We start from the raw sequence: 23,579 nt of genomic DNA on the forward strand, positions 1-23,579 counted from the left end.
TAATGAGGCTGATTCATCGTTTATCATCTCAAATCATTGCATGTAGGTTCAACACAGTATTAGGTGCAAAATCTGTAATCTTCCACAAGTCAAAACATTCACACAAAAATGTCAAGAAAAAGAGTTTTTTGATGTTCGCTCTTAGGCTCAAATTCAACTCACAATTCTTTGGGTTTCAATTTTGTGTTTACTAGTTTTCCCCAAACTCAAGTTTAATGTCACATGCCTTCAATTCTTAAGTTATCTACCTAAGTAATGATTTTAGCATTTCTTCAAAAGTAGGGTCTAAATGCAAACCTTAGCTCATGCTTTTACAGATACAAGGGTTGTGTCCTACACCTAAACTAGTTGTCATGCAATTTTAGATTCGGTTGAGCAGCGGCCAAAAACATCCAAAGAACCAAAAAATACCCAAAGGGTCTAATCGAGAAAAGTCGAAATGAATTCTCAATTTCGAACATCTAGACGCTTCAGATGGTGCAATTTTGGTAAGTTTTTGTTACTCTTTGAATATTCATATACTCTTCTCCTCATTTTTCTTCTCAAGTGTTGATGGTTACTACCATGATACCATGACTACATGAAATATTTCATGTCATTTTAAAGTTTTTGGTTTTGTCAACCACATCAATATGGGGTAAATTTCATCTATGGTGTACAACCTTTACCCCATTTCACACTTTGGTGTACAACCTTCAATTTGTCTCACTAATATGTACGAACTTATAGGTGACCTCCCACTATGATGTACAGCAGGTAAAAATGACCGGTCAACGCTCAGTCAACGCGCCACCTCAGCTTTGACCAGTCAAAAAGTCAAAAAAAATCAACCACTTAAATAAAATTAAGTTTATACCCCCATCTCTCCATCTATTCATCTTCTTCACTCCATTTCTTTCTCTAACTTCAAATTTCTCTCTCTAACTCCTCTCTTTCTAATCTCTTTCTCTCTCTTCCATCAAACTCTTATCAATTCTATATGGAAAACAAGAAAAAAAATCATTACAACTTTCAAAATTAAATAAATATCAAAAGTATAATTGAAATTGTTTTTTTTTTTTATCTTTTTAATATATCATTTGTTACTTCTTTGTCATATTTTATTCTTACTAAATCCACATGAACGGTAACTCATAGGATTTTCTTTTCTGCAGACTGTTGATATATTGAGGACAGACTACGAACCCTCAAAGTTTGATATGTTATGCTTGCTATCCGATTTTTTTCTGCAGGCTCTCATCTCTGCTTGCTATCCGACCACGCACTAGAGGACAAGAACTTCGATCCATCAAGTATCGAAGATCTAATGAAATTGTTCGAGATACATGCTTACAAAGCATGGGCAACCATGGAATTGGAGCAGGAAAATGAAGTGAAAGAAATGGAAAGAGAATTGGAGGGAGCAGAGGATTATCTTGATTCGGTAATGGAAAGAATGGCGAGGAAGGAATTAGAAAGCCTGGAAAAGACAGCTGAAAGCGCTAGAAAAATGGGGAAAATTTGGAAAAAGCAGCGATTGTTGCTTCCAAAAAGTATATTGAAGCTGTTGTTAATTCTGCTACTGCTTCTATGAAATCAGTTTGGAAGGGTTCATCCCCCTTAATTGCCTGCTTTTCTTTTTCCATTACAGATCTGGGAATGTTGTTCCAAATAATTGATCCTTTTTTTTAATTACAGAATCATGGAATTTTTATTTTCGTTTTTATTCATAATTGATGTAGAATGTTACTGGATAGTGGAAAAGGCTTGACTTTCGGGGGCTGTTTCTTTTTCCTTTCTTTTTTTTCTGATTAATAGATTCGAAAGACTGATTAAATTCTCTTCTAATTAAAATATAAGGATCATGGTGCTAGTGCACATCATGGTGGATCAAATTGCCAACTGTTGAAATCTAATAGTTTGTTTGAATCATTATTCTTGCTATATATTTGTGAAATAGAATTGATAAGATTTTGATTGAAGAGAGAGAAATTTGAAGAGAGAGAAAGAAATGGAGGGAAGAAGATAAATAGATGGAGAGATAGGGGTATAAAAGTAATTTTATTTAAGTGGTTAATTTTTTTTTACTTTTGACCGGTCAAAGCTGATGTGGCGCATTGACTGGGCGTTGACCGGTCATTTTTACCTGCTGTACACTATAGTAGGAGGTCACCTATAAGTTCGTATATATTAGTGAGACAAATTGAAGGTTGTACACCAAAGTGTGAAATGGGGTAAATGTTGTACACCATAGATGAAATTTACCCCATCAATATGTGGTTGTTGTTGCTAACATAAGCACCTCTTATGGTTTTGTCAACCTTAATAAGGAGTTGTTTGTTGCTGCCATTTTTAAACTTCATTTTTTGAAGTTATTTTTATGAATACTTGTTATTATTATTTGTTAATCTTTTTTAATCTGAAGGATTTCAATATATTGACTGTATCTTCTACTTCAAATTTGATTGCAAAGCAAATCTTTACCCGTTTCCTCCACTACGGCCATGTTCTTTTTGACTGAAATTAAATTAAATTAACTTAACTGAATGCTGCTGAACTGAACTTAATTGATAAATTAAATAAATTATATATAAATAGTTAAAATTATAAAAATTAATGATGAATTGTATATAAATAATATTAATTATTAATTATATATAAATTATATATAAATAATTATAATTATAATAAATAATGGTAATTACTGAACTGAACTGAATGCTGCTGAACTGAACTGAACTTATACTGAATTTAAGTAAAAAAGAACAGGACCTACCTCAAAAGCAATTTTTTTTTAATGCGTATGTTTCAGTATATAAAATGCAAGAAGGTAATGCTCATCAAATGATCCATGATGGAAGTATTATTATAAGCTAGTAAACAGAAATAACACAATAATTTGGTTTGTAGTTATTGTGGAAAAGTAAAAAAAAAAATTGAGGCATTTTCACGCAAAATAACATCTAGCCGGAGTAAGATCTGTTTCGACCTTAATTCTCAATAACTTATTCCCCCAACAAGATCTTCTCTATAGAAGGCCATTGTGGAGCTTATTGGTAAGAAGCGAGGGATTTCTCTTCATCATATGCTACACCTTTGCTTATCAAAAAGAAAACAGAAAAAAAAAAAAAAAAAATCAAAAAGAAAACAGAAAAAAAAAGTAATAACGACAAACTTCTTCAAGTCTAGGTCTAGGTTCAGATCTAATGCCGTTTGGTTGGAGAATATTTGACAAAGCACATCCTTTCACTACATCAGACGTGCAGAAATCTTGCTCTAATAAATTTCCATGTTAACATGCAGGAAGTGCTGTAGGGTAGGAACCTTAATAATTAATAATTACAAATAAAAACCCCACTTAGGTTTTCCTCCAACTACTGTATTTTCTGCCAAACTTGGATAAGTTTGGTCATGACTAAAACTATTTGTAAACAAATTAGAAACAACTATATGGCCCTTGCACAAATTTAAAAAATTAATAACTGTGTATAACTATTAAAGGAAATGTCCACTCTGACTAAATATGCAACACTTGAGCTTCAATCTCAGTTAAAAACATGAACTTTACCTGTTACACAAATTACTTCAATCACCAATGAGAGCAACAAAGATCATGAATAGTTCATGCCATTTTTCACTTGAATATATATTTCTCTTTGAACCAAAAATAGTGAAGACTACAACAATAGAACAGTAGACCCAAGTTGTAAGACATAGCTTTTACGCAGTTGAGTACTTGAGTAATTTGACTAAGCTTTTAGTTTTCAGATACTAATTTTCATCATAATGTAGGTTAAGCAGACATCCTCAGAGAATTCAGTTAATACAAGGATGACTTTGGGAGCTCGATGAATGGGGATTTTCCCAAACAATTGGATGTGACTAACTTAAATACAAGATAAGAGTAAGCTCTGAGTCAGTGAGGTATGTTTAATAACTTTACCCCTATCCAGGGGATGATAATACAACAACTATTCAACCTACCTGTGTGGCTATTTGTCACCAGTACAACTATCGAATCCAGCAGCTCTAACTAGTCGGAATCAGACTCTGAGAACGGCATCTGGTAAGCATCTTTTGGTTCCTCATCAGTTACAGAAGGAGGTATATCTCTCTTGGAGGTTTTTCTTATTCTCTCTCTTCGTTTTTTTGTAGTTTCATCCTGTAGGGTAACACATTACAAAAAAAATCACGTCAAACGGACTAGCAGGAAATATTATAAATAATAGGGATATGCATATACATATACTAGTAATTTAGATGTACACTTCAGTCTTAATTAACTAGTAGTGGTGGGACGGGGAAATTTTCGTCCCCATTGTCGTAACGGGATGGAGACATGGAGTACTATATCAGTCTCATAGGGATCCTCTGTCACATCCCGTATAAATCCCCTATATAACTGGTTATTGTTAGATATGTTTGGGAAAGAAAAACTAGATACTCATTAATTCATGCGGTTTCAATCATACAAAATAGATAAACATAAATCGTTAAATCTGCTGTTATTCATTGGTATTCAAAAGTCTAAAGTTTCAAAACTGTAGCAGGTGATTACATAAAATCTTAGCTAAAAAATGACTTTATGCGTTGTATAATTCATTCTCAAACCCCAGAATTTACAGCCACGGGCTATCAATATAATAATAAATATAGCCAAGCAAATTGAAAAATATCAATAGAAAGGATTTTGACACACATACATTAGCGGGGCGTTTGGTATTCTATTGGGACTGGGATAAGGATAAAGGTTGGGATATGGATAAGGATAAAAATATGATAGTCGAGAATTATTATTCAATGTTTGGTATGTGGGATAGGGATAAAATAACACATTTTACTATTTTAACCTTATTTAAACTACATAATAAAATGGACTTTTCCATTCTATTAAAATCGCAGGAGCTTATCCCACCTCTTTATACCACCCCCTCTTGGGTATAGGATTTGAAGGATAAGAGGCTTATCCCTCATCTGTCTCACTCTTCTATCTCCCAAACAAATACGGGATAACTTATCTCGTGTTTTTTATCCCTATCCCACCTCCTATATCCCTTCTAACAAACACCTCGTAGAAGCAAAGGATTAATAAGAAATTAATTATTCACACAAGGATGGTTGCTGCAAGTATGAAAAAGAATAATTTCCATTTGACACACCTTAACCCGCTTTCATTAAACCTAATTTCCTACTTAGCACAATGGGCACATTTGTTAGGGATAAAGGCACCAGGCCAGAATGCAAAAGTACAAGGAACGCACCTACCTCAGTTGACTGAGTTTGTTGACTTGACTGACTCTGACCACTTGGCTGGCTCCTCATTAGCCAAATAGTACCATAGGACATTAAAGCTCCCAAAAGTAATATTGGCCCAATCCTCGGATCTCCTATGTGATCATAAATTTTGTTTGCGAACCTTTGAAGCCTCTGCTTGATTCCTGCACTCTTTGACAGGACATTTTGGGCCCCTACTGACCAAATAGGATCTGAGTCTTCAGGAACAAGCTCCGGAGTTTTTGTTTTCTGCATCCGAAACAATTGTATAAAGAGAGAAAAATCAGAAGAAAACATCCAAGAAAACTGAACAAAATATATCACTACACCATCATGTAGCATTTTCCCCAAGGAGCATTTCCACCTTGTATCTAAGCCAGATCCACGAGTCAGATCTCCTTATATAACTAAACTTGAACACCGAGTTCTCTACACAAAATCTAGGATAATTTTTAAATGCGAGAATTGAGATACTGATTGTTATCATACTTAATGAAAGTGGGAGTCCGATTGTTTAGGCTGATCAACAAGTGAAGAACGTATTTATATTGAGGCAGCCTAATATAGCTTTAGCAGTTAAATTGTAGAATTTTGTATTCCATACTAAATTGAGTAATACTAACAACTCCACTTCAGATGGGAGAACACTTTCAATTGTCAAAAAATTAGACAATTATGAGTTACTCGTAGGAAATTGTTAAGCTTACAAAGAAGGGCAGGTCCCTGGTCTCGCCATCCCTCATTGTTTCTGAGATCCATTGCATGATCTGTGCCAAAACAATAACAAAATGAGAAATATAAATCCTCATTTTAGTTTCCTATGTAACAGGGGCCCTGTTGGGTGCTTTATCTCAATAAGCAAAGAAATAACCAAAATTTATGATAACTGAAACAGATCGACTTGTAAAATTCAAATTTATGAAAGAAAACTACTAGTTCTCCACGAAGAGCTTGCACCTGTGGAATTTCATCTGATCCGTTGTATCTTGCCACTAGTTGTGATGCAAGATCTGCATTATCATCTTCTAATATATTTTTGTTAACCTTGACATTATCTAGAGTAGCATTCCTTTTGTAACGTACGACAAATAACCTAGGAACATCAGCCAAATCCCTCCTTGGTCCGCACGTATCATAGCTTGTTTCTGAATGAAGGTAGAAGAAACAATATTTCTGGAAAGAAATTCAATATCACTTGTTTATGGACAGAAATGATGAAACGCAAATATTTCATTACATAGAGGGCAAAATTGTCAAACAGACACTTAAATATCTTCAAAAGAATTTAAATGGGCATATGGTAGAGAGGAAAGATCATAATAAACTCCAAACGTTATAGATACTTCTTCCTTTATCCTCTGTAGTTTTCACAAACATAAACACTGTTCAGAACAATCTTTCCATAAAATGCCAATTATACCTCAAAAAGATCCTCCCTAGTAAAACATTCTGGAATCAATGCTTTCTGATATCATGATTCTACAATTGTAATGGTTCCAATAAAATAATAGACAAGAAAGAAAAATATTACACCAAACATGCATCATTTTTTTGTGCAGCATTTGTAGCCAGTAAAAGCAGACAACTAATATATGCCACACTTCAAAACATTATAAATCATCAGTAATAACATTATGAATGTACAAAAGTCAAAATCAAGTGCATTTGACATCTAAATAATCTTTTCCAAAATATAATTTGAATGCATTTATCTGTTCGCTTGATTAGAATTATTTGTACTTTTTTGTTTATTGAATATGATCCCTCTTAAAAGACAGGAGGATCAACGTACGCAAGGAAAGAGTCCTTATGTAGGAAAACCACCTAATAGTAGTATATGGAGTGATTGCCTAATGAACTCTACAAAATATCATTTTAAGAAAAACAAACTAAGAGATAAAGGAACTCTGTAATGCTCACAATTAAAGAAAATATCTAAACAATGCTACGTTCAAATATAATTTGATAGCTACGTATACTGGCCAAAGGGAACATTTTAGACACAAATCAGGAGTATGTTCTAATTTCTCTCAGATAATCAAAACAGTAAATTATCGTCTACTAAAAATTCCGCAAGTGAAGGACTAAGAATAAAGGGCGGCCCGGTCGCATTACGCGTCCCCGCTGAGCGAGGGTCCGGGGAGGGGTCCCACCACAAGGGTGTATTGGGGGCAAGCCTTCCCTTGCCAATTTAATTGGCAAGAGGCCGCTCCTAAGAAGTGAAGGACTAAGAATATCAAGAAAATTTTGTTACTAATAACTTTATTTATTTGACCTTTTTCTTCTTCTCCTACTCTTTCACAATCTTGAACTACACCATATAAAAGAGTATGTTTATCATTATCCTCATCATTCTTGCAACTGATTTGTCAAGACTAAATTGGTGATGCAATACAGATTGTTGCAAAAAAGATGTATTAGCAAATTTGTGGTGAACTGATTTACCAGCACATATAGCATCATAAGATAACATGTCATGGAGGTTTAATAGATCAAATCCATCATCTTGGCCAATTAAGGTATGCATGTTATCAAATTGGTAAACTATTGCAATTTGATGTATGCATAGAGATTCTTAATCAAACTAGTCCATTATTGCCATTTTAGTACACAATTATATTGATGAACCCTTGCTTATTCATATTCCCTCTAAAAGATCACAACACATTTTATGAACCCGTAATGTCAAAATATTTGTTGACCATTTTTCCATAGATGGACAAAGAACTCACTTGTTGGGCTTCTCCATCAAGCCAAGCAAATGTCAATCGTTTGTTCTTGAATGCAGTTGCCAACAACGACAATTGATCTCTATCAACATCAGCAGATGCTCCATCATTTGATAATAGATCTTCTACCCTGCGCAGAGTCTATGAATTCATGCAATCCATTAGACAGCAGAAATAAGCAGATAGTTTGCAGGGAAAATACAGCATATTAGACAGCATAAAAATGAGTTTTTATAAGGCATTCTCCAAACCAAATATGTACAAGAAAAGAAAATAATGGTTATTCAAACCTTATTTTTAAATACAGAAATTTCATGTAAAACCAACATAATTCAACATGAAGAGGAAGAAAAAAGAATACTAGATTTAAAATTAGTTCAGGCAATCACACAAGTTTCACTATTAGCAACAAACGTAGATAGAAATAAACAACTTTGACAACCCATAAGGCACATCGTGCAAAATGCTAAATAAAGATGCACTCATTTGTAAGCTTTGCTAGATACATATAGATATATATATATATATATATATATATATATATATAATAAAATAAAAAACTGCACATATAATCTTGACTTCAGTGAAGTATGGCTTCACCCATAAAAGATCACGCATAAAAATACTTACTTCACGCATTTTGTTGAGTTCTTGGCTTAGCCTTCCTGCTAGAACAACACAATACCAAGAAGTAGCATCCTTTCCAGCACGAGAATGGCCTCGGGCATCACAACCAAGCTCCATCGATGTCACACTTCTTAACTGAGGAAGTACTGGAAATTCAATGTGAAAAATTTAATGAGAAAAGATCAGAATATGTGTAAGATTGCACAGAACAATATTAGACTTTTGTACCAATGAGTGAGAATATATGCAACTATACTCTAAGTGATAGAAATCAAGCTATAAACGGCCAAAATGTTGAATTCAAATGGTAATAGGTCTACAACTTGGATAGTTGTAGAACGATACACTTTGCATGGGAGTGAGATAAGGGTAGCAGTTAGTTATACGTTGCATGCTGTAGGTGTATAAGGGAATGGGGGAAAGTACTTCTGGAGGTGTTGGTAGTGGAAAAGGGAAGTAAGAGATCTCTTGATTGTTTGGCTGGTTGGCTCTGATGACAAGATCTCCCTGATCTTGTACATTTCATGCCTATCTTCTATTTTTTAAGGGATAAGGGTCAACTTTTCGCTTAAGGTTGGCGGGGAAGTTCAATTTTGGCCTTATTATACAAAGCAACTCAATTTTGTCCCCATGGCAGAAATCCTAGCTCAATTTAACCCTTTTCCAAGATTGTTGGAGTTGATCTAAGGTCTAAACAGAAGTTTGCACAAGATGAAAAGAAAGTGTCAGACAAGTTCTGTGGGTTGGTGATGTGTTGGACAAGAAAGCAGAAGAAACCGTTAGTGGAGAACAAATCTAGTTCTCATAACTTGCCTGCAATCAAGATGGGAACAGAGAGGCTAATTAAAAGGGTTTGAAGTTATAATGATGGTGGATAGATTGACCAAATACAACCCTTTCGTTTCCAGCATCCTTAGACAACTAAGACAATTGTAAAATAAATTGTCGCGCTTTGTAGATTTCTAACATCCATACCAAGCGATCAGAATCCCTTATTTGTCAGCTGGTTTTGGCAGGAACCTTTTAAGCTTCAAGGAACGAGCCTGAAGATGAGTATTGCCTAATGATTACCATTCAGAAACAAATGGCTAGATAGAAGTTACTAAGTAATGCTTGGAGACTTACCATAATCATTTTACAACTGATCAGCTGCACATTTGGTGGTTACCATGGACAGAATTTTGGTATAGCTCCACCTTTCTTTGACACTATGCATGTACTTCACAAACATGGAGAATCTATTTCCTATTGGTTCATGAAATGGAAATCCAAAGGGATAGATAAGTCCACATAGGAAGATGATTTCACAATCAAGATGAATTTCCTGTTCGAAGTCTCCATGACAGGATTGGTCTAGATGGGTAGGCACCAATAGAAATCAAGCTATGAATAATGTCTTGAAGCTTCTAACGGTAATGGGCCTACAACTTGGAGGGTGCCCTTAAGAAGAAGGGAGGGTACATGTAATACAGGAGTGAGATATGGAGAATAAGGGAGTTGGTTGATGAGATAGTTGAAAGGGTATATACATTAGTTGTTGTTGTGGTAGTAAAGGAATAAGAGATAATATTTTTGAAGGTGTTGGTCAATGAGATGAACTATTGCTATAGATTTAAGCATAAGAGTAACCGCTTCATAGACAAGCCACCAATAAGATGGATCCATTTGACTCCTATAATTAATGGAATCAAAGTCACCAAACTCTTCACGCAAAGATAAAAACTTAGCATATTCAACTAAAATTTGCCTACGATCATCTCCATTTGGAAAATAGCGCTTAAAGCACTTGTTCCTTTCCATAGAAATCATTGTGGACAGCTACACGTCCAACACCACTTTTAAGCCAATCATCATCAGTGTAGTACCTACAAAGTCAATGATTAAATTAAACTTCTAAATAGATGAACTATTGATAAAATTATTTATGTTAATAAGGAAGAAACTGGAAAGTTACCTAGGTTCAATGAATATGCCAAGCAATGAAGTGGTATGTTGCTTTTGTTCCAACGAGACACTAAGATTTCATGAATCACATTATAAAATGGGACTCCTTGAAATCTTGTTTGTTGCTCATGTCTAAAGATAACAACCTTTATCTTTTCAATTATCGTGTCCCACATGTCATAGATCAAGTGAAGACATGACTTGCCTGTGTTGGCAATCCTTAATGTCTCATAAATAGGTTCTGTGAAGTCAACTATGTATCTAATCTTATCCCACCAAACATCATCCACTATTTTCATATGCATTTGAAGTAAAAAATAGTGGATGATGTTTGGTAGGATAAGATTAGATACATAGTTAACTTCAGAAAACCTATTTATGAGATGTTATTGCCAACACAAACAAGCCATGTCTTTACTTGATCTATGATATGTGGGTTATCTTTAGACATGAGTGCAGACAAGATTCTGAGAAGTCTACATTTTATAATGTGATTCACAAAATCTTAGTCTCGTTGGAACAAAAGCAACACCCCACTTCATTGCTTGGCACATCCTTTGAACCTAGGTAACTTTTCTAGTTTCTTATCAACATAAATAATTTTATTTGTAGTTCATCTATTTAGAAGTTTAATTTAATCATTAACTTTGTAGGCACTATACTGATGATTGGCTTAAAAGTGGTGTTGAACTTGTAGCTCCCCGCAATGATTTGGAGATTTCTACTAAAAGGAACAAGTGCTTTAGGCGCTATTTTCCAATGGAGATTATTGTAGGAAAATTTTAATTGAATATAATAAGTTTAATCTTTGCATAAAGAGTTTGTTGATTTTGATTCCATTAACGATAGGAGTTAAATGAATCCATCTTATAAGTGGCTTGTCTATAGAGTAGTTACTCATATGCTTAAATCTATAGCAATCAAACTTTTTGATCAATCTGCCTCCTCTTCTTGTTGTGAAAGAAATTGGAGTACCTACTATTTTATCAATTCAATGAAAGAAACAAAATCACTCCTAAACGTGCGGAGGATATGGTGTTTGTTCACACTAACTTTCTAGAAAGACACCACAATATGAGGAAGGAGAGATAAGAATGTGGGATACTAGTGGAGATGCCTTTGAGTTAACGGATGGTGCGGGAATCCTTGAAATTGTCAATCTATCTCTTGATGAACCAGAATCGGAGTCAATGGTGTTTGTAATCTAGTGTTTGTTATCAATTCAATGAAAAGAAACAAAATCACTCCTAAACGTGATCTGGCATTTGTTCACACTAACTTTCTAGAAAGACACCACAATATGAGGAAGGAGAGGTAAGAATGTGGGATATGAGTGGAGATGTCTTTGAGTCAACGGATGGTACGGGAATCCTTGAGATTGTCAATCTATCTCTTGATGAACCAGAATTGGAGTCAATGGTGTTTGTAATCTAGTGTTTGTTCACACTAACTTGCATCTTCTTTCTAGAAAGACACCACAATATGAGGAATGAGAGATAAGAATGTGGGATATTAGTGGAGATGCATTCGAGTCAACGAATGGTGCAGGAATCCTTAAGATTGTCAATCTATCTCTTGATGAACCGGAATTGGAGTAAATGGTGTTTGTAGATGAAGAATATGTGCTTGAAGATTAAATAGTTTGATTTGAAGTATTAGATTTTGTTTTTGATGAATTAATGATTTTTAAATGGTATTTATGTTTTTTATATATTTTTATTTGTAATATATATACATATATATATATATATATATATATATAAATAATTATATAGAAATTTGTCGTATCTCGCCGCATCCGTGTCTCATATTTTTTAAAAATGTCATTTGTCACACCCGCAACCGTATCCGCATCCGAGTCGGTGCTTCACAGGCTAAGACCCATAACTAGATCACAGGCAAGGGCCCATAACACAATCCTTGCAATCACTTAAGAGATAATACCAGACTAAAGTTCACTATCTGATACAATTAGTTTTATTTACCTCATATTTTCATTTTGCCTCCCTTGCTTGCACCATTAAATTGCCAAATAGAGTCATAGGCCCATAGCCAAAAAGAAACCAAGCCTTACCGGATCTAAATCCTTTAAATTACCTCAATTTGCGATATCTGATACCTCTCTCTCAATTAATATGATATAGCATATAGAGCAGTTGCATCAGGTAATCTAGTTCATTATGCAACATAGATAGAACATAATCATTTCAAATGGCAAAGTAAGAAAGCGTAGAAGATAAATTAATATACATGGGCAAGGGTGAATTTTGCCCCCAAGTATATTGGAGAAGATTAACTTCACTCTTATCATACAAAATGCACCATAGAAATCCTGGCTCATTTTTGCCTTTTTTCGAGGGAGTTGGTCAGTAATTTTCGCTAGTATTTACATGGAAAAAAGTAAAATTGAGCTAGTATTTTTTTATCATAGGAGCAAACGGTAAACGTTGTTGTCGTGTGACCAAGAGGTCACGGGTTCGAGTCTTAGGAGCGGCCTCTTGCCAAATAAATTGGCAGGGGAAGGCTTGCCCCCAATACACCCTTGTGGTGGGACCCCTCCCCGGACCCTCGCTCAGCGGGGACGCCTAGTGCGACCGGGCCGCCCTTTTTTTTTTTTATAGGAGCAAAATTGAACTAGAATTTCTTTCATAAGGGTAACAATGAGTCATTTCATATGGTAACTTGGTAAGGATAAATGATAGAGAATGTGACAGTGCTATATAATAATTAAGGGAAATAAAGGAATAAAAGGGACACATGGCTATCCTAGTTATAGTCGGTTATATTATATGAGGGGTTTAGTGTAAGTTTTGGGTGGGTTGTCTATATAGATGTGGTGTGAAAAGAGAGGTAGATTTTGATTGTGCATTTGGCTATTTTGGCTCTTAGATTTCAGCTACGAGAGAGGGAGATTGTTCCCTGGAAGTACTTCTGCAGTAGTGGTTCTTTCCTTCTTTTATTTCTTATAGTCTTTTGGATTAATAAAGCTTTCTCCAATATTTCTTCATTGTTGTGTTTTCTCTGTTTATTTGTTGTTACTTGTCTATTTGGTTGAGTATCCTCATCAGTAAAATTGATTGTGCGTGCCCAATAACTTTAGGGGCAAATTTGATCCTTATCCCTAAATATACAACTAAGAAGGCAAACAAAACTTTCTGACAATAGCAAGCATCAATAAAGCAAGGAGGAAAAAACATGTTAAATCTAGCAACATAATATTTTGCAAGTGGACAACTCGTTATCCCAAGACTCCATATTATTACATAAAAACGTTAATATACGATACATGCGGGATATCACTCAAACAAATTGTTGCAATAGAGAAAAAGTACCTTGCAATTTATTTTTTTCCATCACATCTGAAAACCATGAATTGTCGAATGACCCTGCACCACAATGCACACTGATAAGTCTGCTTATCACAAAAGACTATAGGTACCAAAAGCAAACATAAAATATTATCTAAGACAAACCATGGAAAACAATAGGTTTAACGCCTGGATCTTTCAAGAACACAACAGCAGGGGCCGACTCAACCTCAAATCTGAAATTCATATTTTAATTTTTTTATTTTCACAAGTTATATTAGAATAAAACCAATAAAGACAACTGAAGACACTGATTGTTATACTCTATATTTTAGTGGTACAGTACAACAATCTTCACTCCAAAAAGTCTAAGAGACCACTTACGCATTCCACCAAATGGTGAAATCCTCTTCTCGCCATAGCACAAATGCAAATGAGGCATAAGCCCGATAATCTTTAGCAATTTGGCGTATATAGGGAGTAGCACGCACCCCCGTTTTTGAGAAGAAAATGACTTTCACCTGAAAGTCAAGCAGAAGTCATTCAAAAATAGTATTATTATGAGGTTATCATAATAAAATAGCTGCAAATTGAAAAAAGACATGAGCACATGATTTCTTGACATAATTCAAACCCAAGCATTAAGCGAGCTGAACTCATTTCTGCTCATACAAGCATATGTCGCAAGGAGGGCAAGGGAAACCACTTACCTTGTGCTGACCACTTTTTGACAGAAAATGCTTTCCCTGTTTTCAAATAAAGACTCATGTTATTCCAGCAGTAGGGATCCAAAAAATTTACAAAATAAAAGTGCTAGACATGAAACAATGTTGTTGTTTGTTTGAAACAATTTCTTAGCACAGGCTTTTTGGTATAACTTCATAATTATGAAGGCTTTCGCAGGACTATGCGTGTCAAGTAATATCTAAAACATAAAAAAAAAACAAGACGTTGCTATTCAAAGCAATTATATGAACTTAACAAAGTGCCAATAAATTACCAGTGTTTCCTTGGAATAATATAAAACGCGAGGTAAACCAAGTACAGCTGTTGCAAACCAATCAGTAATTGCATCAACAGACAGATCTCCCTCATACCTAATACAAACAACAAAGTTTTTAGTGTTATTCCACTACAAACCAGTCAACAAAAAGTATGACCAGGGAACACTATGATACCTGCAAAATATTGGACGAATAAAATTTGTAGTAAAAAAGGAAGCATATTTAAAGCATCAAGCCAACATAATAAAAAAATAACAACTTGTATTATTTACTAGACCAGTTTTCTCCTCCTCTATTGTCAATTCAATCTTTAATTGCCAACTCACCTGACAACACAGTCCGGAGTTTTACAGTCGGGTGGAAATGCAATAAGTGAAGGAAGCCCTGAAATTATTTTCATGATGTTAAAGGCAACAAATAAGTGCTGCAAATGCAATTGGTTCTAACACCTATAACTGAAGTAAATGAAAATAAATTCATAATTTAAAAAATAAAAATTGAATTGCATATGCCTTGAATCAGAAAGTATGTCTAGAAAGACAAGCTACATATATATATATATATATATAAATACAGATAAGAATAATAAATCCCCAGAATGTAGCTCCAGATTTTGAACCCAACAATAAATCCCTTTTAGTTTTCCAAGGGGCCAAATTCAACTAAAAGTTAGCACTTACCACTCCTAAAGAAGAATTGTCCTGTTGCTTTTCTCTCAGCAAGTGCCATTGCAAGTTGAGTGTCACCAAGTTCAACAATGCCAGTATTTGCAACCCCATCCAAGAAAGAAGCTGAATATGCAGGCAACAAAATAAACACAAAAGAAGTTAACCTCAACGCAAATGTGAACCTAAATCATAATGAAGATCTTCATAATGCATCCATCATAGGGCATCTTTAGAACAAAAAATATAATAGGGAAAATGAATCCCTTTTCAGTAACATAGCAAGGAAAACATATTAATGAAATATCTGAGCACTTTTGGGCTTTTTAAATCCCTTTTCTCGCTCCACTAACTGACTCGAGGTGTATCGAACTTGGGAGCTGAACCCTAACTTTGTTCTTGATTCACAAATGGACATCAAAAGTTGAAAATCAGAATAATGTCAATAAAATAATAATCTAGTAACAAATCCATACTACAGACCTTCAAAAAAAGAGCGGAGTGATGCATGAAAGGTATCAGGGATTTAAACATGTAGACGAGAACTCTTGGATGCTTGAAAAATATTAGGGATTTTAAACTGGACCTAGCTACTTGGCTAGGCCAAGGTATAGAAACTCAATCATAGGAAATGGAGTTTTAGGTCACATGGTTTCACCATTATCTAGACAATAAGAATACCAGCACTAGAAGAACAGTGAAGCATTATTATCATCTAAATTTCTCCAAACACAAAACTGCAGGAAGAAACCGAGGAACATTTATCTATGAGAATCACATGATCACTTAATGGTATATTTTAGCCAATTGAGTTGTGCAGTGAACAATTATTTGCCAAGTGAAGCTTAGAACCTCAGCTATGTTACATGGAAACGGAAATGAAAACAGATACGGAAATGGAAACAGATACGGAAATGTGTCATGAAACTAATTGAACTAAAAGCTTAAGCTCATAGTTAAAAGGCCCAGTTCATATTAATATCCGACAACATGTAAGTTTAAATAATAGGAAAAAGAAAATTCATTTTGAAAACTTGAAAGAGATGATCCATAAAATTATGGATTTAATACATGTGACTGACACATGATAAACTGTTTAGTAGATTTGATAACTTGTCGCCTTCTTCTAAAAGTACATTGTATTTATTTTATTTAAGAAATGGGTTTCTAAATTGGAAGAAGTGAGTTTCCAATTTTCTCAAATTACAGAAAGGTGACCCAAAACGTAAAGTTTCAGTTTTCGAAAATTTCAGAAACTGAAACATTTCTGAAACGTGGAAACTCTTCAAAATCAAGGACTCTGTGCAACATAGCTAAGAAGTATGCAGTAAAAGTAAACCAAATTCGATCAGCTCTTCCCATTGATACTCCAAGGGGAATGATACCCTTAACTGTAGCAAAATTACTTTCGCACAATGAATAGTTCACTACTTTATGTAGATTGACAAATGTACCTATGTCCACAGCAGTCACCGGGTTGTTGTTCCATGATGGGAAAGAGTAAGAACCCAATATATAGAAGTGCCAAGGACTACTCCTTACACAATAGGAATAGAGAAAACACAAATAATTGTCATTTCAATAATCCAAATAGCCCTGGATTGTAACAACTGCAACTCCCCTCCTTGCAGAACCATGGGAGCCTTTCGGTGACCATTCTATTTCTCTAAAATAAATATGAGGCACAACCTCATAGATGGTAAAAGAGAGCCTCAACCCAGGCAATATGAACTGATGAAAGGTAGAGTTAGCGTTATTGGAAAACTTAGATAAGGTAAAATTCATTCACATTTTAAATGTACAAATCTTTACAGCTAAATCAGTGACATCATCCCAACTAGATTTGACGACCTAGCAAGCGAAGTAGCAAAAACCTTACAAAGCCAACTTTGAAATAACGAGCAAATGAGAACCTACCAATTTCTTTCCAAGATATAGAGAAATGATCACAGCGGCTGCTCCCAAGTGAATATACCTACAGTCAAATTTCAACTCAATATCATCTGGTGGCAATATAACAATGATAGATACTAACTGGAATTACACTCTCCAAAGTTCTTGTTTTGTAAGAACTACTTCTCAACTGCACATGAATATAACATGTGAATGTGATTAATTGTGTCTGCATGTTTTGGAAACAAATTAGAAGCTCATATTGTCAAAAAAAAAGCTTTCTACAAGAAGGGTATCTGTTCCTCAAATCTACTATTCTTTACAACTTACATTTTATGAACATCGTGAAAAATTATATATATTTGGTCAGTTAATATCAAGGAAAAAATGACAATTTGTCTAGAATATCACCCAATATAACAATATAGCATATCCAGAAGAACTAAAGAAATGGAGATGTATATCAGAACTATAGTATCATGATAAAATATTATAGATTTTATAATATGTGGAAAAAGAATTAAAAGATAGAAACACCATGAAGTTCTATCTGAAATCAATATAATTCAGAGGTCAGGCCTGACTATGGTCTTTTCGGCATATAAACATACCATGATTGAAATATATTAGATTTTTTCTGCAAATAATGCACAATCTCTATATGAAGGGAGGGAAGGTCCATGAAAATATGGAATTCAGGTCAGCTCTTTAAACATTTCAAGTGAAGCTCTGCTTGTACATAAAGCTTATGTAAAATATGAAGGATCTAAATTAACCTCAATGAAGGAACAATTGGAAATGTAAAAATGAGTCAGATCCATGAAAACAAAATCCTTAAGTTTCTTTCCCCTTTTTATCCCAATAAGCAACAGAATAAAATCATAATGCACTGAGGTTGTGTCTACCAGGGACAAAAAAAATCTCTTATACAAGACCCAAAAACAGCACGAGCTAAATCATGTACCAGATGAAGAATTCACAAAATTTAACAGAGCTAGTTGTCACAAGCCGCTTCCCCACAATGAGCCCATGTTAGTCGCCCGTTAGACCTGCAGAGACGGTATACGGACCCGTCACCATCAGCGGGTGGACTGGGCAAAGTCCTGCCTAACCCTATAGTAGGCCTTATACCAAGTCTAGACATGGGAGGAGCAGACATTGAAATTTCTCAGCCAACACAAAGACAATAAGAGGCTAGTAAGGTGATATGAGGGCCCATTCCCGAGTGAGAAAAGGGTTGGCAAGTTGGCCTATCAAGTCAAGTTGTCACCACACTTGGAGTTCCATTCGATGTTTCATGTGAGCTACTTGAAGCCCTACCAGGCTACCATAAGGACAAGGAAGATCCTAGGCGAAACAAATCGAAGAGGAAACTGATGGCCATAACAGCTACACGACAACGAGGTTGAGGAGATATTGGCACACTGAAGGATCTAGAAGCGTCCGTATCGCAACGCCTACCACATTGAGCGAGAAACTGTGAAAAGCTGTGAGAAGCATCAAAGACTTGCTCTTGCCAATCTCGCGCCAAGGCCATTGCGCACCAGCCTAAGCCATAAGTTTCTAGAAGAAATACAGGCGCCCCAGAAATCACCTTTATGCCTACCAGATGACTGCCCCGAGGAAATTTATAGGAGGATGGAGTTTTCTAGACTCAACCCTCCACCATTGGATGTAATTCATCCTAGCCATCGCTTATGTCGGTGGGGAGACTATATATAAAGGTTAGGAACATGACATTCTTGTAAAAAGATCACACAACCTTGTAAAGGATTCTTAAGGTAATAAAAAAGGTTCTTCCTCACATTCATTATGCAAGTTCCTATCCGCTGCTTAGTAAACTTAGCTAGCACATTTGCTTAGTTTTGTGTGAAGGCTAACTAGAAACTCATTAGAGTAGTGTATTACTAGTGCCCCATGGTCCAATTAGCAAGGAAATTGTGTTTGTGACATGGTGCATACATATGCTGTTGATTTGTCAAGAAATTTTTTTGAAAAGAAGAAGAAAGAAAGGCAGTTCAAAGGTACAAATCCTCAACAAGAGCAGCCTCTGCATGCCAACCAGTTTATTATATAAGAGCAGACAAAATATATAAATGCACATGGGCTTCCACACAGGTTCACGACATTTCAACAATAAGTAGTTGATTGTCATCTCTTACATTGACCAAATTTTAGTATGTACAGTTCCACATTTCATCTCTAGAATTATACTGAATTTTTCTATACAAGAGCAGCTCAAGTGAGTAACTTAACTTAAGCAACTACTTGTAGTTTTCAAGGGGTTTTATTATGAAAAGAGGTCAGGACAAAGTCACTTACAATATGATAAAAACTGTTTATTACAAGATAATCCCTTTACCTGAATAAGCCATGGCTTAGAATCACTAAACATAGACCTGAAGTCCTCAGTTTTGATGACATTAACAGCATGATCTCTACTATCTGATACAAACAAAAGAAACCTACTCATCAAACTGAAGGAATACTTCCCAGAGGTCAAATTTTTGTTGAAAGAATTGTTCTTTCGACAAAAGAATGCTAAAATTAAGATAATAAATACTTTAAGAAGATAATATTAACTAACCAGAAGATTTAGAATTTAGTAATGGAAGGCCAACACGTGAAATGCTTTCCGCTGCATACTTCTCTTTTAATTTTTCAAGGACATGCTACAGTAAGAAATTCAAACAACTTAGGGAACACTGAATATCCTCGAAAAGTAAAAAGAAAAAATATGGGATCCAAGAACAGACAAGAGAAATGAGAGATAATATAGCAGCAACCAACATCCTAGGAGTCCGAAACTTACGAGTTCCTCATCAATGCCAAATACATCATAGTCCCTTTTCCATAAGGGATTGGTCAGCAACTCGTATGCATATCGAATCTGAAAGGATTTCAAAATAATTCATCATACAACAAAATAATTATGTGAACTATCTATATCAATTGAAATTTTCATCATTTGGCATGTCAACAAAGAAAATATCACTTAAACGAAGCGGTTCTACGTGTAATATACAATATACATCGGTTTATGGAAAATCACTAAAGCATAATGTTTCAATAGGATACAGTCTAATATGTTGGATTACAAGGATTCTCATCTGCCAAATTCAAATCTTTAATGAATCCCTCTAGTTATTAATAAGGTTTTAAAAAATGCTAGGCGCTAGTGGGCGGACATGGCCCTTGGGGATTAATTGGATTTATATTTTTGTATTTTCTTATTTGTTAATAAACAAATTAATGAATTATTATACAAATACAATTAAAATATGTATTATACTATCTAAAATAATAATATAAAGTGATTTAATGTAAAAAAATATGTATATTTGTAACATATATCCTTACAAATGTGTCAATAACAACATTTCAACAAGAATATCGCTGAAACAACTCAAACAAGTAAATAATGATAAATAATAAATAATACTGATAAGTAGCATAATTCACCAAAAACTATGAACCAATATCCTTAAAGTCTTAAATCATATCATAGAAACAAATAGAGAACGCAATTAAACAAAAATATTCGAAAATAAAATAAATAAATAAACATTTTTTTGTTCCGATCGCCGCCCAGGCGGCCAAAAAACGGCTGGCCGATCTGATCGTGAGTTTGTTGGAAAATCGGATCCGCTTATTGATTTCAGGCGCCTAGGTGGTCCAAGCCGGCTTTTTTTTAACACTGGTTATTAATATACAAGCACAATCAAATGGGGGGATGGTTTAAAGGATTTAAAGTCCTTGAAAGCTCTCATACCCTGTTGCCAATACTTTTTTTTTCCTTTCTGGTTACAATTACATCATATTAACATCCTACATACCTAGTTAACTTTACTTGCAATCAAAATGTTGTCAATGCTAAATAACTTTTTCAAGCAAAGCAATTAAAAAAATTAGTAGGCTGGTTTACATGGGTGATTAGGCTACAGCTACATACCAACGCGGAGGTAACAATTCCACGATAACCTATTTTCACATTCTAGTCCTTAATTCTAAACAATTCTAGGATCCAATAACATATGATTTGACACAATTTGCCTCATATACACATTAGTTCTCACGTATTTGTGTAGATATAATAACGAACAAAAATTAATTATCCGTCAAACAAATAGAGAATTATGACTAACCTCTAAAAATTCAACAGTACTAGGAAACTCGACGCTTGAATTCCTGTAACATAGCACATTTTGTTCAAGTCTTATCAACCAAAACAAAATAACCTAATCAGATAATCAAATCAAATAAAATTAGAGAGTGAAGTCACCAGTTGGAAGAGAGCTTCTGATACGCATCTTTTACTTCTTCAATCGAACTATACTTTATAATTCCCAAAACTGCCGAAAATCAGCAAGAAAACAAAATCAAGCGCAGTCCAGAGACATATTGACTTGTGCATAATAATGAAAGACCCATAGACTGACCATCGTAATGCGTAGGAGGAAAAGAGCGAGGGAGAACGACAAGCTGGTAGAAAATAGAGAATGAGAAGAGTAACAAAGGCACGGCGTAAGCCTTGACCAGCGAAGGTATAGACGAACTCGCAGTCGCCGCTACTCCTGTAGACATCGAGAACTTCTATTGCCACTATCAGTGGTTCGACAAGTTAGAAGCGAAAGCGGAGCAGAGAGGACACAGTAAACAATATAGTACTAGTTTATATTGGAGTTTATAATTAGGTGTGGTCGAGCTCAGGATAAGGCACGTGCAATTTGGATTGGTTTCGTTGATGTTTAAACGTAGGACCCTGCAGAGACGTTGACGAAGAATTTGGTGGTTTTGGCCATTTAAATAACGCCACGTGGTGGACAGTGAAAGCATGTAGAATATTCTTGGACCGTATCTGGCCGGTTGAAGAGGGAATTTATTCCTTAAAAATTGTACTATTTCTTTCATTCTTTTCTCTCTCTCTTCCATCTTCAACACAAACATAGGTTTCACCGCTGCACTTGAAGAAATTGACTAGAAGATTTCCTTCCAACTTCTATTTAATTAGGTAACACATTTAATATGCAATTTCTATTTGTTCTAATCATTCTTGTTCGTGAGTCATTATTTTATTCAATTTTATACAGATTAAAATAAAAAGGTATCTTTTTTGTCTTCTTTTGTGACAAGTTTCGACCGTTCTGATATGTGTAATTTCACTTTTTTTTTATTACAATAGATAAAGGAAAATATCTGGTCTGATGGACTCGTACACAAAACTTCGATTGGCTCATGTTGAGTGAATAGCAGGTCTCATGGGGAAGCACACAGAAATCTCTGTTCATAAAGAGGCCAGTTGATGAGTTGCAAACCTATGATTCAATGAGAAACACATTGTCATGGAATCTGGAGATTTGTAAGAGAACTCTGTTACTGAAACAGATAGCGAAAGGAGATTTCTGTTCCAAATTTATCATGAAAGAGATGTTGGGCTCATCCCATGTACATACAACCAAAACGTGCTCATCATCAGGTTGGAGGCAGGGATGACATCAGGTACTTTAATCGCGGTATATACTTGACTTTCATATTGTAGCGCTCACCTGGATGTGAATGACCAAACGAATTTAGTTATTCACCGTTAAATTTAGACTTATTACATCCTAGACATGAATAACCAAACGAATTTAGTTATTCACCGTTCAAATTAGGCTCATTACAATCTTATGTTGGAGATTAAAATCATCATTTAGATTTGATAAGCCTAAATGAACGGTAAATAACCAAATTCGTTTGATTATTCAGGATTCATATGAACACCACTTTCATATATTGATTTTAACCACTAATCCAATTTATTAAATTGTAGATGAATTATACATATACGGATGGTTTATTAATAATATTTTTTTGTTTTATATGTTGATTCTTAACGGGTAAGGGTATCCGTATGTATGAAATTTATTAAGTATATCTTTAGGATAATGAAATGGATACAGACAAGAATTTGAGATTGACACTACCTACAAATATCTTAATTCGAGTCAATAGAATTGACTAGCTCTCATGTAGAATTACATGAATTGACTAGCTATGTTATAGAGAGTGTAAGCCTATCTTTTAAATTTAATTAGTTGCCAAATAAAGATTTAGAGATATAATATTTTGATTTTAATAAATATATTTTCGTGGTTTTAAAACTTGTAATAACGA

General features: G+C 34.7%; 1 protein-coding gene and 1 long non-coding RNA gene across 3 annotated transcripts; one reads left to right on the plus strand and one right to left on the minus strand.

Moving 5' to 3' along the window:
• The first annotated feature begins 904 nt into the window (after positions 1–904).
• LOC136201674 (uncharacterized) lies at positions 905–1,770 on the plus strand. Its single transcript, XR_010674067.1, has 2 exons — positions 905–1,034; positions 1,155–1,770. It is a non-coding gene; the product is annotated as an uncharacterized lncRNA (long non-coding RNA).
• A 1,945-nt stretch (positions 1,771–3,715) lies between these two features.
• LOC136232419 (uncharacterized) lies at positions 3,716–22,052 on the minus strand. Of its 2 annotated transcripts, none has more exons than XM_066021569.1 (20): positions 21,863–22,052; positions 21,706–21,775; positions 21,569–21,611; positions 20,236–20,313; positions 20,011–20,095; positions 19,786–19,868; positions 17,448–17,505; positions 15,546–15,656; positions 15,192–15,249; positions 14,862–14,958; positions 14,572–14,607; positions 14,246–14,382; positions 14,027–14,097; positions 13,886–13,939; positions 8,613–8,755; positions 7,986–8,123; positions 6,211–6,426; positions 5,961–6,020; positions 5,245–5,502; positions 3,716–4,141 (listed from the first exon to the last, which is right to left on the minus strand). In XM_066021569.1, exons 1-20 carry the CDS (start codon positions 22,005–22,007, stop codon positions 4,013–4,015), a joined length of 2,070 nt encoding a protein of 689 aa, XP_065877641.1. In that variant the 5' UTR covers positions 22,008–22,052; the 3' UTR covers positions 3,716–4,012. The 2 variants fall into 2 exon arrangements, with proteins under 2 accessions (XP_065877641.1, XP_065877650.1); XM_066021578.1 differs by having other exon boundaries at positions 3,996–4,141; positions 5,241–5,502.
• Between the last annotated feature and the right edge of the window lie 1,527 nt (positions 22,053–23,579).

This window comes from Euphorbia lathyris, chromosome 1 (assembly GCF_963576675.1).
Source record: "Euphorbia lathyris chromosome 1, ddEupLath1.1, whole genome shotgun sequence".
In the NCBI taxonomy this organism is placed as follows: Eukaryota; Viridiplantae; Streptophyta; class Magnoliopsida; order Malpighiales; family Euphorbiaceae; genus Euphorbia; species Euphorbia lathyris.